The 16,334-nt window shown below is 40.8% G+C and overlaps 1 protein-coding gene across 3 annotated transcripts in view; it reads left to right on the forward strand.

Annotated features, from left to right (window-relative positions):
* Nucleotides 1–16,334, forward strand: part of FILIP1 (filamin A interacting protein 1) — a 130,821-nt gene that overhangs the window by 76,476 nt on the left and 38,011 nt on the right. For all 3 annotated transcript variants that reach the window (XM_089530900.1, XM_089530899.1, XM_089530901.1), the window contains exon 4: nucleotides 2,187–2,365. In XM_089530900.1, the coding sequence (XP_089387026.1) occupies nucleotides 2,187–2,365 (179 nt within the window). The remainder of the gene's footprint in view (nucleotides 1–2,186; nucleotides 2,366–16,334) is intronic.

Consider the following 16,334-nt stretch of genomic DNA (forward strand, 5'->3'; position numbering starts at 1 on the left):
AAGGCAACATTAATCAGAATGGAAAGTTGACAAAGCCCACTCCTTTTTACTTTCGGGATTTTCCAAAAGTAAAAAGAAGCGGGTTTTGTCTACTTTCTGTTCAGGTTAATGTTGTGTTATTGCTTATTAATTCTTACATCGTATGAAAATCAACCTGCTTTTGCGGGTTTTGTCCACTTTCTGTTCGGGTTAACCCCCAATGTCATCTTTTCCAGTTTAAATTCAGTTTCTGCACGGAATCTGTCCCATGTGATAAACTTCTATGATTTTGAATTCTAACATCAAATAAATAAATTGAAATAGTTTTTTTTAAAAAAAATATATATATATATATATATATATATACATACAATAACCAGTAAACATAAGAACACTTAAAAAGCTAGTTTAAAGAGATGTGTTCTCTTCACACCCTTCCTTAAAAGTAAGAATGGGAAGTGATCTCAGTTCTGAGGAAGGGCTCTGCATTCCACAGTCGGGGAACAACATAGGAGAAATCCCCTTCTACATTCTTGGTGGTGGTATTTTCTGAGGGACTCTCTAAGAAGACTTTAACATCTGAACAGGTTCATAGTGAGACAGGTGGTCCTTCCGATTGATGCTGGTTTGCTGACCTGACTGTATGCATGTTGTGTTCTTCTGCTGCAGTGGCCCAGAAATCATACAATATTTGTCTGGGGGGGGGGGGGTAGACTGTGTTGCTGATCACATGTCCCCATCTTAAAAAGGGTTCAGAGTTTCATATTGTTGACTGTCACTAGTGGTTTGAGCTATGACTATGGCTTTGGAGACAAGGGTTTGAATCCTGGCATGGCCATGTAAACCCACTAGGTGACCTTAGGCAAGTCACACACTCTCAGCCTTAGAGGATGGCAGTGGCAAACCCTTTCTGAAGAAACTTGCCAAAGGAGAAAAAAACAACAACAACAAGCCAGTGATTGGATCACCTTAGAGTTGCCATAAGCTGGAAATGACATAAAGGCATGCAACAACAACAACAACAACAACAACAACAACAAATAGCATAGGCAGAGTAATCACAGAGTGTTAAAAAGTAATCAAAACCAATAAACTATTTTGAGCAATTTATTCTTGAACAAAATTAGGAGTAGCCCTATAAGCTAGGAATATTCATGAATTTCATTTTACATTCAAAATTGGTTTGGTTCACAATGCTTCACAACATACTAAAATGAATATAAAATGTGTGTGGAAGCTAAAATACATTTTAAAAATGTATCCGAAAAAATAAATTTAGAAATGCATATTTTGTGACATAGTACAGTATTTACACGTATTTACATATGTATATGAATTTGAATTTTCATGTAGATTCTGTTTTTAAAAACTCAGAATAATATAGAAATAGGATGGGGTGCACTTATGAATGAACTCATACAAATCTGAACAGAAACAGAGTGATGCATCTGTTCTTGTTTTAAACTTTGCTGATAATCTCTCCTTTTCTCACAGTAAGCTATTTCCCCTCTTGTACTGAAATCCAAAACACTACACCTTATAAGCAGTCTCTTCCTTCAATTTTTTCAAGTCTCTTATGACTGTCAAAAACTAAGTTTTTTCTTCTAGGAAGCAGTTTGATATGACTGATGCTTTAACTTGCTTCCACCTCTGTAGTTCAGGGGTAGGCAACCCTTTTGAGCCGGGGGCCGGGTAGCTGTCCCTCAGACAACTGGGGGGCCGAAGCCAAAAAAATAAATAATTAAATTTTTTAAAAAAATTAAATAAATAAATAAACCAGGACAAATGTAGGATAAAATTTTCAAATGGAGGGCACTTTTTAAATAAAAAATGGAGGACACGTGAAAAAAAATTGCTGATTTTTTAAAAAATGTTAAGATAAATGCATGTTTCTGAGGCTTCTATAGACAATCGCCCCCCAAAGGCCCCAGCGGCAATTGGCGGCAGGACTGGGCTGGGGCCGGTCCCAAGGCCTCGCCGGGCCGCATCCGGCCCGCGGGCCGCAGGTTGCCTACCCCTGCTGTAGTTGGTCTACAACAGACAAAAGTAAATACTGGAAACTAATGGAAAACAATGGGTTTTATTGCTTATGAAGACTTAAAGGGGCCATGTCACATTTATGTAACACAACATTTTTGTTTAGCAGATTTACTAAAACCATCCAACAACTTTTTTAATATAGTCCATTTTATGTTTCAATAAACCAGCTGGATAGACTTGAAGAAAAGCAGAAAGAAACATACCGGCGCATGCTCGAACAGCTTCTCTTGGCAGAGAAATGTCATCGTCGCACAGTTTATGAGCTGGAAAATGAGAAGCATAAACATACAGATTACATGAACAAGAGTGATGACTTTACCAACCTTTTGGAGCAAGAGCGTGAAAGGTGAGCACATCAGAGATGGCCTATTGAATAAATTCTACCTTTCAAACACTACTTTGCTAAGAAATGAAGGGCTTTGCAATGATTTCTCTGCAACAGAATTTCAGAATTGCAACTATTATAATAGTATCAGATTAATATTTTGAATCCCCTCCTCTCCATAGTCCCCACCACTCATCACACCTCCTGATTCAGCTCAGGTTTAATATCTGCTTTCTACCTCTGCTACAGATTCAGGACTTCATTACTGTATATACTTGTGTATACGTTGACCTCATATATAAGTCGAGGGAAGGTTTCAGGGTCAAAATCCTGGATTTTGATATGACCCTTGGATAAGTCTAGGGTAAAATTTAGGGCGCTTTAAGGGCAGATAGAAAGGGGAAAATACCACTTCTGTCCCTCCTTTTCCTTCTCCGTACCTTTCCCAACTGATTCCCAAGTGCTAAAGGAGAGGTTATAATATCGGATTGAGAAAGGAAGCAAGTGAATTTAAATGGAGAGTTGCTTCCATAGGAAGCAAGGTTTTGCAAAAGGGACCAGAGAGAGAAGCAAGTGGATTTAAATGGAGAAGTTTTTTCCATAGAAAGCAAAGGCTTGCAAAACGGACCAGAGAGGAAGCAAGTGGACTTAAATTGAGAGGATTTTCCAAAGGAAGCAAAGGCCTGTTACAGACGGGCATAAAGTACGTGCTCTGCGCATACTAGGGTTAGGAAGGGGCATCACTTCCTGATGCCCCTAACCCTAGCACGCACGGAGTGTGTACAAAATGGCGGCGCCCTATACACATTTTCAATTGCTGCTCCAAAAATATGGAATGACCTGCCAGAAGAGATCTGCCATGTTACATCACTGGATGCCTTTGAAAAGGCAATAAAAACGAATCTCTTCCGACAGGCCTTCCCAGACTGACTTCCAAACAAGAACTAGTATCACTCACCTGTCCATTGTCTCTCCTGATGTTTATCCTAGCCAGGTGTCTGATTTAAGTCTGTTGTAGACTCTCTAGTAGTGGGTGTGACGTCGTGCTGAATTATGTAGTTTTTATATCGTAATTTTAGGAGCAGGAGGGAGGGTCAGGAAATTAGGGGATATTTTATTGTTGTTTTGTAATAGTTATATTGACCTGTTGTTACCCACTTTGATCCTTCATAGGGAGAGGCAGGATATAAATAAATAAATTATTATTATTATTATTATTATTATTATTATTATGGTTGTTCAGTTGGTTGGGTTCAAATGATAGAAGCAGTGGTTAATCAAAAGGAAAGAGAGTTTCTCAACTCATCCTTGTATTTTCACCATAGAGGAAGGCGTGCCCAGTCCAAAGGCTTGATGGGGTTTGTCCTTTAGGTCAGTGAGTGCTTAACAGCATGACTTCTGGTTTGGGTTCACTAATACAAAGTATTCCTATTTTACATGACTATAACAAAACTGGTAAAACCTTTAATCTTGTTCATATATTTATCCTCATTATATTGCGATGAGCAGTGATAAGAGATTCCCACATTGCTTGTTTGGTGCATCAGTGCAGAACTAGTATTCAAAAGAAGAGCTGAGATCCCACTGAGTCGAATTGCTCACAAAACATATCTCATTGTACAAGGGAAGTCAGCATCTTCCAAAGAGACAAAGCAGGAATAATCCTTCATTACTACATCAGGGGAGCTTTGGAGTCTGCCAGTGTTCAGGAGATCCTGGTCATACAAATATTTTTAACTCTGATAATCCACCAGCCATATAATCACAGAGTTGGAATGGGCCTCAAGGGCCATTGAGTCCAACCCCCTGCTTTGTGAAAGTTCTCCAGTAAAGCATCCCCAGCAGGTAGCTGTCCTGCCTCTTTTGGAAGCCATCCAAAGAAGGAGACATTATCATCCTTCTAGGTGGTTTCATTGCCAAACTGCTCTTACTGTTAAGATATTCCTTCTTCTACTCTCCTGTAACTTTAACCTTCTACAACAGCATTTGTGGTTTGTTGGACAGTCAAAGGCAGTGGCAGCTGGTTTTTTCCATGTTAGTGGGGTGATGAATCCATTCCAGACTTTTGCCCAGACTTTAAAGGAACTACTGAGCCTATTCAAAGTATAGAGTTCATTGTCTTGAGTTTTTCTTTTAATGTTTGGACTAAAACCCAGAACAGATTCACTGCTGCACAGATGTGGGAGGCACTGCAGTGAGGGCCCTGCAGCTTGCCCTTATTGAATACATTTGTTGGAGATTGTGGAAAACATATTTTAGGGAGAGACACGCTTACTGTCCCTTCCTCACACATAAAAATTGCCAGCATTATTTCACCCTAGGAGAAACTTTATACTTTCAGCTCCGGCGTGAGACTTCTATTTCTAGGTTAAAAGCCACAGATAATGATTTCATGTTGGAGCTCTCTTAGCTCATAGTCCCAGAAGCTCTATTCTTCAGTTGAAACAGCCAGGTTCCAAGTACAGAGAAGCACTGATTAATTTCTTCCAATACAGAGTCAGGGCTGTGTGTGTGTGTTGTGGTGGGGGGAGTCATGTTATCCTGTTCAAGCATTAGCCTACTAAATTTGGCCTTTGTTAATGCTCCTGAACCTCCCCTGACAGCACAGAAAAGACATGGCTATGATTGTCAATGTACACAAGGGATTCTAGGACCCCTCCCCGATTTTTTTACTTCTACAAAAACTTTCTTTCACTCTTCCAATGACATGTTCTGCCTTCCTTGCTCCATCCCAACACCCCCAGCAAAGAAAGGATTGGCGGGTTTCTCAGTAGCCTGTGTGATAATACATTCCTCTCTGCTTCAGTCATCCTGGCACTGAGATGGTCCTTGGCTGCTCTTCTGGTGATGTAATGTTGGGACGGCATCACCTGCAAAGGAAACTGATCTGCAACTAATAAAGAGAGCACAGCCGCCCCCTCCCCATGAAACAAGATCGGGAGCCCTGATGTTAGTGGATTTCAAACAACTCTCCCTCCTGCCCCCCTCAACTCCTCCGCCACCTTGTTTGTGCTTTTGTTAGTCAGGTTTCCTTCTCTCCCCTTTCCCATGAGAAGCGAGCGCCTGAGTCTTTCTTCCCGAAAATAGTGTCATTTTGCTCCACTTTATTTCATATACATGAGATGCAGATAAAGGGTGAGGAAATGTCTGGGAAGGCCTCAGTTCTAAGGTGGACGAGGCTTTCCTCCCGCATTTGAAATCTGCAGGCATTTGTATGGGTGTTGGCGTGGCAGCTTGTGGAGTGTGAGTTTACACCGGATGAACAAAAATGAAGACAATACAGACTTTTTAAAAATAAATAAATAAATAAACTATAGTGTAGTTTTGCTGCTCATTAGCCAGTGCTTACCTAGACTGTCTATGCTAAGATTTAAACAGTTGCTCAGGCTAACTCAAATTTGGCTGAATTGATTCAGCTGATTTACATTTAATGTGAAGTCGAAGGTTTCATGGCCAGCATCCATAGTTTTTTGTGGGTTTTTCAGGCTATGTGGCTATGTGGCCGCCCTGATCATTTCTTGGAAGGGCGGGGTATAAATAAAATTTATTATTATTATTATTATGTTCTAGAAGAGTTTTTTCCTGACGTTTTGTTGTGGCTGAAGATGCCAGCCACAGATGCTGGCGAAACTTTTTTAAAATCGGATCCTTTGAGCTGTTGTCCTTCACACCACTGCCTCACAAAATGCAATTAGCTTACACTTTGTAAACTGCTTAGGGAGTGCTTAAGTGCACTGATAAGCGGTTTAGAAAGGTTCTTGCTATTGCCGTTTTAAAAAGCTGTTTCACATAGGTGATGGCCAGTGTGACTCTCTGTGTGTGTGTGTATCTGTGTGAGTAGTGGTGGCTGGTGCCTTCTATTTCAATGGCTCAATGAATCCGCTATGGGTTTTAGTGTGAATGTTTAATAGCTTCAGCTTCTTCGATAGCTTCTTTGAAGTTTGGATTAAAATGCAGAGGGGATTCACCAGTCCACTTAACATGGAAGCCAGCAGGTTCCACAATGTGTGAGGGGGCAAATTCTTTCCCCCAAAATGTAGCTTCCTCCTTCCCTGCAGCTTGACGGAAAGTCATTTTTCATATACTCAAAGCATTTTTTAATTGCCCATCTCGATACCTAGGTAGGTGGTGGGCAGATGGTAGATAGAGCGAGCAGTTCCTGGTGAGAACTGGCTGCCTCCATTGCAAGCCATTATGACCAGCTCTCATCTGAGCCTCCTTTTTGCTTCTTTTATGAGGATGAGATCTGACTCACTCCCATTTGTCTTTGGCCTTTACCTGGCTCTCAGCCCTATTAGCGTCTCCCTCCATTGCCTCCTTTTCTGGGGAGAATGGATTGGATTTACTTGAAAGAGAAATACATTTCTGGGGATGCGAGTGTTTATGTGAGATAAGCAGTTTTGTCTCTCAGAAATACAATGTAGGACTAAAGTGAACTGCCTCCTAGCCCTTTATGTGCCTATTACTACTACTACTATATTCTGGTGCCATCACTGCAGTTTTGAAAAGAGATTACTACATACATAGAGATATAGTAGAAGCTACCCTTCCAGAAAAACAGGTCTGAATTCCCTGAAACCCAAGGAACAATGTGGGCTCTCTTGTTTTAACAGTAATACCTCTCTAACAGTTCTTGAAGGACAAGCTCTGAGCTTCACCACATACAACAACCTGTACACAACTACAAAAGTTGGTCATTTTAGTTGTAAAGTCTCCTTGCTTTGATTACCTGTGGAAGCCTTAATGCCTCTGTCTATCAAGGACTTCTTTCTTATTTTGTTCACTGCTTTTTCCCCTTACAAACTATGATCCAGAAATGATGGAGGCGGGGAGAAGAGCACAGTGGGATATTGTAGGAATCCATGGCATTGCAGTTATTATTCATCTTACCATATATCAGTGATGAAAATTGGCAAGAACAAGCACATATGACAACTAGTATAAAATTCTGGCAAAAAACACAATCCTCTTTCTTCACTGCTGTATTTTATTGGCAAACATACAATACCGCCTATATTTTCTCAGGGATATCATTAATATACTGATTTTTTTTTTCTAAAATGGTACAGACAGAATGATAGAAACAGGGCTGAAGTTGAAAGAGATGCCTACTATTTTTGTTTCAAGGTTTTCTGATGGGCTTCATGGATATAGAGGAACTGGTAATTAAAACAACAATTCCAAATCCTACTTTCCTTTTCCTTTCATCCAGTTAACCCAGCAGTTCTCAAACAGTGGGGCAGGACCCCAAGGGGGATAAAAGAGTTCCTCAAGGGAGGTGCAAGACTTGGAGGCTATGATTCTTCCCCCTTCTCTTCCCAACCTATTTTAATGTGTAATATTTACACATGTGTTTAGTTAAATACTGGATTTCCTTAAATAAAACTGTTCTAATTTTAAAATATGAATATGCACCAATGTGCAAATGAAAATACGCACACTAAACAAACAAAATATTTTTATTCATATACTATGTCGAGGGGGCGTGCGAACGTAAAAGGAGTCACGAGGATGAAAACTTTGAGAACCACCAAGTTAGCCTATAAAGCTGTGAGTTACAAAAGTCAGTAAGACTGAAAGGGACTTCGAACCTCTGTATGAATTAAGCATTTGTAAAGATGAAAAGAAATATGATAATAGCAAGTACTTGCAATATATGCTAACTTGCAATATGCTAACTAGACAAGAAAAAATGAGGATGTCAGGTTACAACTTAAAAATTTTTAGGGGAAGGAGCCATTCTCCAGAGTCTAGAAATGCGACTAGTTTGGATTACAATACCCAGAATCCACTCCAGCCAGCATTTTTCAGTAACAGAGCACAAACCTTATATGCAGAAGATCCCAGGTCCAGTCCCTGGCATCTCCAGTTAAAAGAAGTGAAGCATACAAGATGTGAAAAATGTGTCCAGGCTGACACCCTGGAGAGCTGTTCCCTGGAGAGGACTGGGCTAGAAAGAGCATATTTTGACCTATGTAAGTCAGTTTTCTGTGCAGGAGAGATAGGCAAAATGGGGTCCCTGGGCTGCGTGTGGACCTCAGTGCTGTTTTTGTTGCTCTTAGAACCCCCAGGGCTTAGACACCTTCCCAAGTCCTTCAAAACACCTTTCCAGGACCTAAAATTGCCCAGGTAGTCTTAATAACTTGTCTGAAATGCCAACAAACCCTCAGAGGGTGTTTGTGGACAATATATATTGTGCTATGAGTGTGTTTTTGTGTATGGCAGGAGGTTGGATTTGATGGCCCTTAAGGTCTCTTCCAGCTCTGTGATTACACACCCACACCCACACCCACATATACAGTATTATTATTATTATTATTATTATTATTATTATTATTATTATTATTCCTCCACATTTGCAGCTTTGACATTTTTTTGGATTTGATTATTTGTGGATTTGATTAATATATTCTCTCTAGGAAACTCTAGGTCCTCTAGCTTGAGTCTGTGGTCAATGCCCACCAGATGTCGCACCGGAGCGCTTAGAGGTTCCTAGAAAAATTACAGTCCGCCCTTCCCATATGCGGGGGATCCGTTCTGGACCACCACCACCACCACCACCCGTGTATGGGGAAAAGAGTGTATGCCTAGAGTAACAACACATCCTTCTTTTCCAGGACATGTCCTACATTTCAACCTTCTGTCCAGGAAGAATTCCAAAATGCCCTTCACTTTGAGCATGACTAAGAAGCATGCATTTATATTTATATTAGCTTTTATTTTGTAATGCCCTCCATTTTTCTTGAATGTCCTTAATTTCCCAGTGCCTCGTGGATTGCCCCAGATGTTCCAAACAAATCCACTCTGGATTTTTGGGAGGAATATTAATGCAGGGAGAGATGTGAACTACTTAAATGGCAAAATCTTCCTGTATGCTTCCAAGAGAGGCAGCTCGCCCTTTATTGTAGCCACCAAAATGCAGTCAGGATAGACTGGAATGGGAATGGGGCCACAGAAACAGATTCAGGGGGACACAGGTGCCCCTAGGTAGTTTGGCAGTGGGACACATGCATCCCACGCCACGTGCTAGCAAAATATTAATATAGGGAGACATGGTGACAGGGTACATGAATAGGAATGCATGGAATGCAAACAGTACTCTGAGGCCCCATTCCCACTGGTTTATAAAGCGGATCAGACTTGGATTATGGGTGCATCATTCTCATTTGAGCGCACATTCAATCCTCATTGCGCCGATATTGTTCTCATTGGAATTCAGATCTGATCCCCATGTAATCGATTTTTCCTTGGAAAACCCGAATCAGTGTTGGATAAACCAGATTAATTTGACTGCATATTTTCAAAGGTTTTTCCTGTACCTCCCGAGTCTGATTCGAGGCAAACAAATGGGAACGACAAGGGTGTCTGATTCGGGAACTTGAGGATGGGAGGAGCAGTGCTCAAGGGGCTGGCCTGGGGGTGTCACCCACTTGTTCTCTTTCCTGCATTACTGGCGCCATTTCCCCCCGTTCGCATAGCCTTTCCCCCAGTGGAGTGGGAAGCAGGATAAGGCGATCGCATGTGTAGAAAAATTTATTTTTTAAAAATTAAGCTTTTGATTGCTTAGGCGCTCTGTCAGGTATCCAAACATAGCAAATTGCTACATTGACCTCCAAAAACGGTAAACACATTACGCCCCCCTGCAACCTCCCCCCTGCTCCACATTCATAGACCGATGTGTGAGGAGACCCACTGAACACCATTTTTAACTATAATTTTTTCTCTTTTTTTCTTTCCCCCCCTCTGCCTGAGTGCCTGAGCACCTGAGCGCTTGAACACCTGAGCAGCAGATCGGCTTTGCATTAAATGCCTGCTTGATCGCACCCCAGGGAGCAATGGGGGAGGCAAAGGGACTTGGGGGCATAGAGGCTCCCTCTTCTTTCCCCAGAGGGACTGGGAAGACATAGGGCAGCCTGGGAGGCAAAGGGACATCGGGGGAATAGAGGCTTGCTCTCCTTTCCAAGAGGTGAAAAGCGCCTAAGCAATTGATTGGCTGTGACGTCAAGCGCTTAGGCACGTGATTAACAGCTACTTTACAAAAAAAGAGGAAGGGCAGTGAGAACGGGGAGCAAAAAAGTCCGCTTCAAATTACAACCGAGAAAATTTCAATGGGAACGAGAACATGGGTTAAAAAAAACTTGGGTCCGTTTGCACCCTTTCGTAATGGGAACGAGGGACCAGATTTGAATACGACTCGGAAAAAAAATCAGAGTCAGAATCGCAGCAATATAAACCGTTTTTTTTTGCCCAGTGGGAATGGGGCCTAGGATTCATCCCTCCCCCCCGCTCTTTTGGTGCTTGGGGCCAGATATACCATAGGACCAGATGTGTCCATATGGCTCCAGGGGCTGTAGATATTATAAAGCATGTGACGCATGCATGAGCCTTCAAAAAGCCCATCAACTTATGGCGAACCTATGAATTTCATAGGATTTTCTTAGGTGAGGATCCTCAAAGGTGCTTTTCCCAGTACCTTCCTCTGAAAGTTAGCCTACAGCACCTAGTCTTCCCTGGTGGTCTCCGATCTAAGTACAAACCAGGACTTACTGACCCTACATAGCTTCCAAGATCCGAATATCATTGGACTGCAGCTTTCACTATTCCTCAGCATTGCCTACACCAGCTAGGGGCTGTTGGAACTTGCAGTCCAACAATAGTTGGACTCAATAATTCCATTGAGTTCAGTGTATTATAGTATGTGCTGAAGAGAGCAGGGTAGGGAAAGAGAGAGAATTAGAGCTTGAAGAAGTTTTGGACTATGGCTCCCATAATCCCCCTTCCAGCTATAGGACTTGGGTCAAAACTGATCCCAGCTTGTCTTGACTCTATCTTCCTCATAAACTATACCAAGCTATCTCCCCTTCATCCTCACCTTCCCTTGTGTGACATTTTCTCTTTTAGCTTTAACAAATTTGAATCCAGCCACTACAAAAACAACAACACACAATCTCAACACCTCATTGGCAAGTCAGTTTACTATGTAACTTGCTAGACTTTTCCAATGTAAAAATGCACACACTTTTGCACCCCTGGTGTTTTATTGCACTAATGCAGTAAAACAATAAAACTTAAAGCAACAAATTTCAAAAGGAATTTCCTGCTCATTTACATTGTTTGCAAATGAACTATCTGAAAATTCTCCCACCTAGGCAATCATGTGGCAGATTTCTTGGCCCCTACATAAAACAGTTAAAGGAGCTGAGAAATTAACAATTCGTATGTTTAGTGAACCATGATGAATGATTGTTACATCCCTACATAGGAACAACAAACACCAATCTCCACTGAGTTCAGTGGGACTTGCTGTCAGGCAAGTATTTGGATGAACCCCCAGCCTTGCTTTCTAACTAAAAACAAATCTCAAGTTCAGTCAAATTCAAGCAAAGCAACTTTGCTTTGATTTTTAGAAAGAGGTTGGGGGGCTCAAACCCCAAAAGGTCCCCCCCAAACCATCTTTGTTCAGAGTTTGAATTCTTTCCCTTTTCCCTCCCCCTCCATACCTCCAAAAAAAAAAAAAAAAGAAGTAGAAGAAAGAAAGAAAGAAAGAAAGAAAGAAAGAAGAAACCCACTTACAAAAAAACTGTTCAACATTACCAGCTTTACTTCACAAACCATACTCCATAAAAGGTAATGAACACATATGAGAGAAATATAGCACACATTTACATGGTGGGATTTAAAGGCTGGGGCCTGGTGGAGACTACAGCCTCAGTCCATCAATTCAAAAAGGGGGAGAAAAGTCCCTTGGAGAATGATATAATGTTTTATAACATCTGCCTGGAATGACCTATTTCAAATAAGAGCAATGATTGGTGATGAAGGCCAGTTGTTCAGCTTTAGCTTACTAAGTGCGGGGATTTTAGGGAATATGATGTAAGTAATATAAAATGTATAGCCTGGAATCAGTCCCCCTCTTGCATCCAGCATTCTTTTTCAAGGATATGTTGTATTTTTCTTTATTGAATATTTTCCCAAGAGTCAGAATATGACTAATGCAATATATTTATATTAAAAACAGCCTGCTTTCTTCTTTCTTTTGGATTAAAAAAATAACACAAGCAAACTGAAACCTGCACTGAGAATGGGTTATAGGAACTCACTTACATCTATTAAGCATGAGGCAGGTGGAGGTTTGACAGCTTTTTATTGAAAGATGAAAATTGTCTTGTGGTTTCACCTCTGAGCATTTGTGACTGTAATTAAGACTTTAATTGGTCCTTGGGTGATGATTTGCTGTTTGTGTGAATTGTATTTTCATGGCAGTAAATAAAAGGCAAATCCTAAGGAACAAATGCTTGTTCTGCCTTTTGTTTGCAGAGTTTTAAGGAATGTCACCATGCAATCGAGGGTAGTCTGTGGATTTTACCTTTGATATTTCTTAAAGGTACCAGATCTGGTCTGATCTTGGAAGCTAAGCAGGGTGTGATGTGGAATGTATTGCTAATTCCCTGTAGTTAGTATTTGGATGGAAGATCACCAATGAATACCAGGTACTGTGCACTATATTTCAGAGGATGGAACTGACAAAACCACCTCTGAGTATTCCTTGCCTAAGAAAAACCTGTGAAATTAATGGGTTCACCATAAGTTGACAGGTGACTTGAAGGCACATACATACACACATAGTTATATTGCTGCCTGATTTGACATGGAAGGCAAGGGAGAAGTCAAGACAAGGCTGAATTTAGGCCAGGGCTCAATCCTGGAATTGCATTTCAGCCAAGGCAGGAGGTGAAGGTGATGGAGTTCTGGAGGAAGCATTAAGCTACTGAATGCCTTGCAGTCATGCAACTATTAAAGGCCCAAAATGTGTGCATGTAGTGGAAAGAAAAACTAATTTCAGAAAACATGTGGAGATTGCAGAAGGATAAAGACTTGGTGCATAACTAGCATTTCCTCCAAATGCATTCTGGTCTGGGAAAATGCAACTGGGTATATACTTACTGGATGGGTGAGTCTATTGTTGTTGTGTGCCTTCAAATTATTTCTGACTTATGGTGACCTAAAGATCATGGGGTTTTCTTGGCAAGATTTGTTCAGAGGAGGCTTACCATTGCCTTTCCTTGATGCTGAGAGCATGTGACTTGCACATGGTTACCCATACCATTTCATGGCCATACCAGGTCCCAATTAACTTCACTGGCCATACCAGGTTTCATGGCCATACCAGGTCCCAATTAACTTCACTGGCAGCCTGGCCAAAATGTGGTTCTTGTAGAGTGGCTCCTGGAGCCAAATTTCTTCCAAGGCATCAATGTAAATTTGATTGATTTTATAGAAGTCAGAAATTAGCGGGAGTCTTTCTTTGAGGCCAAATGCTATGTCACAGCTGTCCCTTAAAACACACACAACTGCAAACTAGATTGCTATTGCAAAATTAGGTTTGTATATCCCAAACCTACCAAGCCATAAAGGAACACATCCAGTTTTGTCCTGACTTTAGAAGCAGTTTCTGCATCAGCAAATGCTGAAAATTTCAACAAATGTTGAAAATGCAGCCACAATTTCCATTTCAGCTTTGCATCGTTGGTAATGTTTTTGTTGTTGTTGTTGTTGTTGTTGTTGTTGTTGTTGTAGTTGTTGTTGTGTGCCTTCAAATTATTTCCAACCTATGGCAACCATAAAGTACAGGGTTTTCTTGGCAAGATTCCTTCAGAGGTTTTTGGGGTTTTTTTGCTAATGCCTCCCTCTGAGGCTGTGAGACTATAACTTGTTTAAGGTCACCCAGTTGGTTTCCCTGGTCAATCAGGGATTTGAACACAAGACACATAATTTCTAGACACAAATGTCATTTTTTAAAAAGCAACAAAGTTTTGTTTTTTAAATGTATAGAAAAGCTAATTACAATCGGCCCTTCTTATGCACGGATTTTTAATACATGGATTCAAGCATCCACAGTTTGAAAATGTTCCAAAAAAGTATAAATTTCAAATACAAAACCTTGATTTTCCATTTTTTATAAGGGATACAATTTTGCTATGTCATTATATTTAATGGGACTCGAGCATCTACGGATTTTGTTATACACGGGGGATCTTGGAACCAAACCCCAGCGTATAACAAGGGTCCACTGTACATCTATCTTACTTTTGGCTGCGTCTGGAATGAAATCCCTTTACAGATAGTTTGAGAAAGGTTTACTCTGCTTCCAAAAGGACAGCAATTGCCTCTCCAGCACATGTCAAACAGAACTGGCTGAAGCTCAATTAGTTTGGATGGATAGATGGATTGGGGGGGGGAGCAGTGTTACAAACTGCATTTCTCTTGGACCCCCCCCCCCAAGCTTCTCTCTGGTCAAGATTTTTCCTTGCTTTCTGAAGTAGTGAAGCTCTGCATACACACCCCTCCTTTCCCTGCCCAAAGTTAAATCTGCACAATAATGCACCATATAAGGGAGGGATGACATCACCAGTGAGTGGTCCCAAGCTGTTTTGCACAACATTCACCTTTCATTGTTCTGATGACATGGCTGGAATGTGATGGCTAATTCCCTGTAGAGCAGGCCCTGCAGACTAGCAAACTCTTGCAAAGCTGGGGAAGGGAGGGGGATGGCAAGGATTCCTCATTGGAAGAAGGTAAGGAAGCCACAGCACTGCTTTTTATTTTTTTTACAAGATTTGTTTGTTTGTTTGGATTCTGGGATGCTAGTTGTTGTTTCTGCACAAGCTTTTATCCCCCCCCCCCCCTTGTATGTGTGTGAGTGAGTGAGAGAATAGATTTGTCTGGCAGGAAAACTCAGTTGGGAGCTGTTGCGCATAACAGTGTGAAGTAGAGACATGTGCTTAGTTAAAGGGGCAAACAATTCTACAGCTTTTTTAAAAAATCAAAAGTTACTAGTTCAGATCTGTGTTTAGCTGCCGGCTGTTGAAGGATCACATCCTGGTTTGCAAGGTAATTTATACGGAATGGTTTCTATTTTGTTTAATGCATGGAGTGATGCTGTGAAGCTTAAACTTTCCTTGGTGTTATTCTGTGGTCCAATTTTGATTTCGCTGTGCAGGAGACTTTTCATTAAAAAGGTTTTTTTTTTCAGGAAAGGATTAACCTCAGCCAGAAAGAAACCCATCTCAAGTTTAAATCTTCTGTTTTCCACTTGTAAAAAGTTTCTTTTCTTTCTCTTTTTCTTTTCTTTATTGCTGCCCTATAGATAATTTCTTCCAGTTAAAGTGCAAAGTTAAATTGTTTGGTTTCTTTGAGAGTACCATATTGTGAATATTCTGTATGAATGAGGTGCAGGAAATCCAGTAGGGTGTTTGAAACATCCCATTGCTACAGAATAGGGCAATTTGTCAGCTCTGACTTTTTTTTTGAAGGCGATATATCAACTGAACTGATTTTTGAATGGCTTCACAAAATATCTTAACAGAGACTGAAAAAGTGTGCTCCCTTGAAAGGTTTAATTTTATATATCAGCCCTAAGCATACTGTAAGTTGCGTTGCTGCTGCTAAGTAGGTCTCAGGATGCGTCTACATTGTAGAAATAATGCAGTGTGTCACCACTTTAACTGCCATGGCTCCATTTTACATAATCCTGGGATTTGTAGTTTTGTGACACACCAGAGCACTTTGGCAGAGAAGTCTAAAGACTCTGTAAAATTACAAATCCCAGGTTTCCATAAGATTGAGCTATAACACTTAAAGTGGTGTCAAACTGCATTATTTCTACAGTATAGATACACCCTCATTATTTCTACAGTGTAGATACACTCAGTGATTGGACAGGAGACAACATGGGAATCCTCACATGTATGTTACCTTGAGTCCCATGATGGAGCTGAGGTAGAATGCAAAAGATCTTAAAGCAGGTCCCTAAAAACAAACATGGGGCACATGTAGGCTGAATACCATGTATGTGTGTTTAAAATCATAATCATAATCATAAATATGGTGAGGACACAAAGCTAATAATGATACTAAATAGATCATCTTTCTGTTTCCTAAATTCAAACTAATAAAAACAAAGGGAACGGCCAAGTGTGATTCTGAGATT

The sequence above is a fragment of the Sceloporus occidentalis genome, unplaced genomic scaffold, assembly GCF_023333645.1.
Source record: "Sceloporus occidentalis isolate IW3139 unplaced genomic scaffold, rSceOcc1.0.p SCAF_6, whole genome shotgun sequence".
NCBI classification, from domain to species: Eukaryota; Metazoa; Chordata; class Lepidosauria; order Squamata; family Phrynosomatidae; genus Sceloporus; species Sceloporus occidentalis.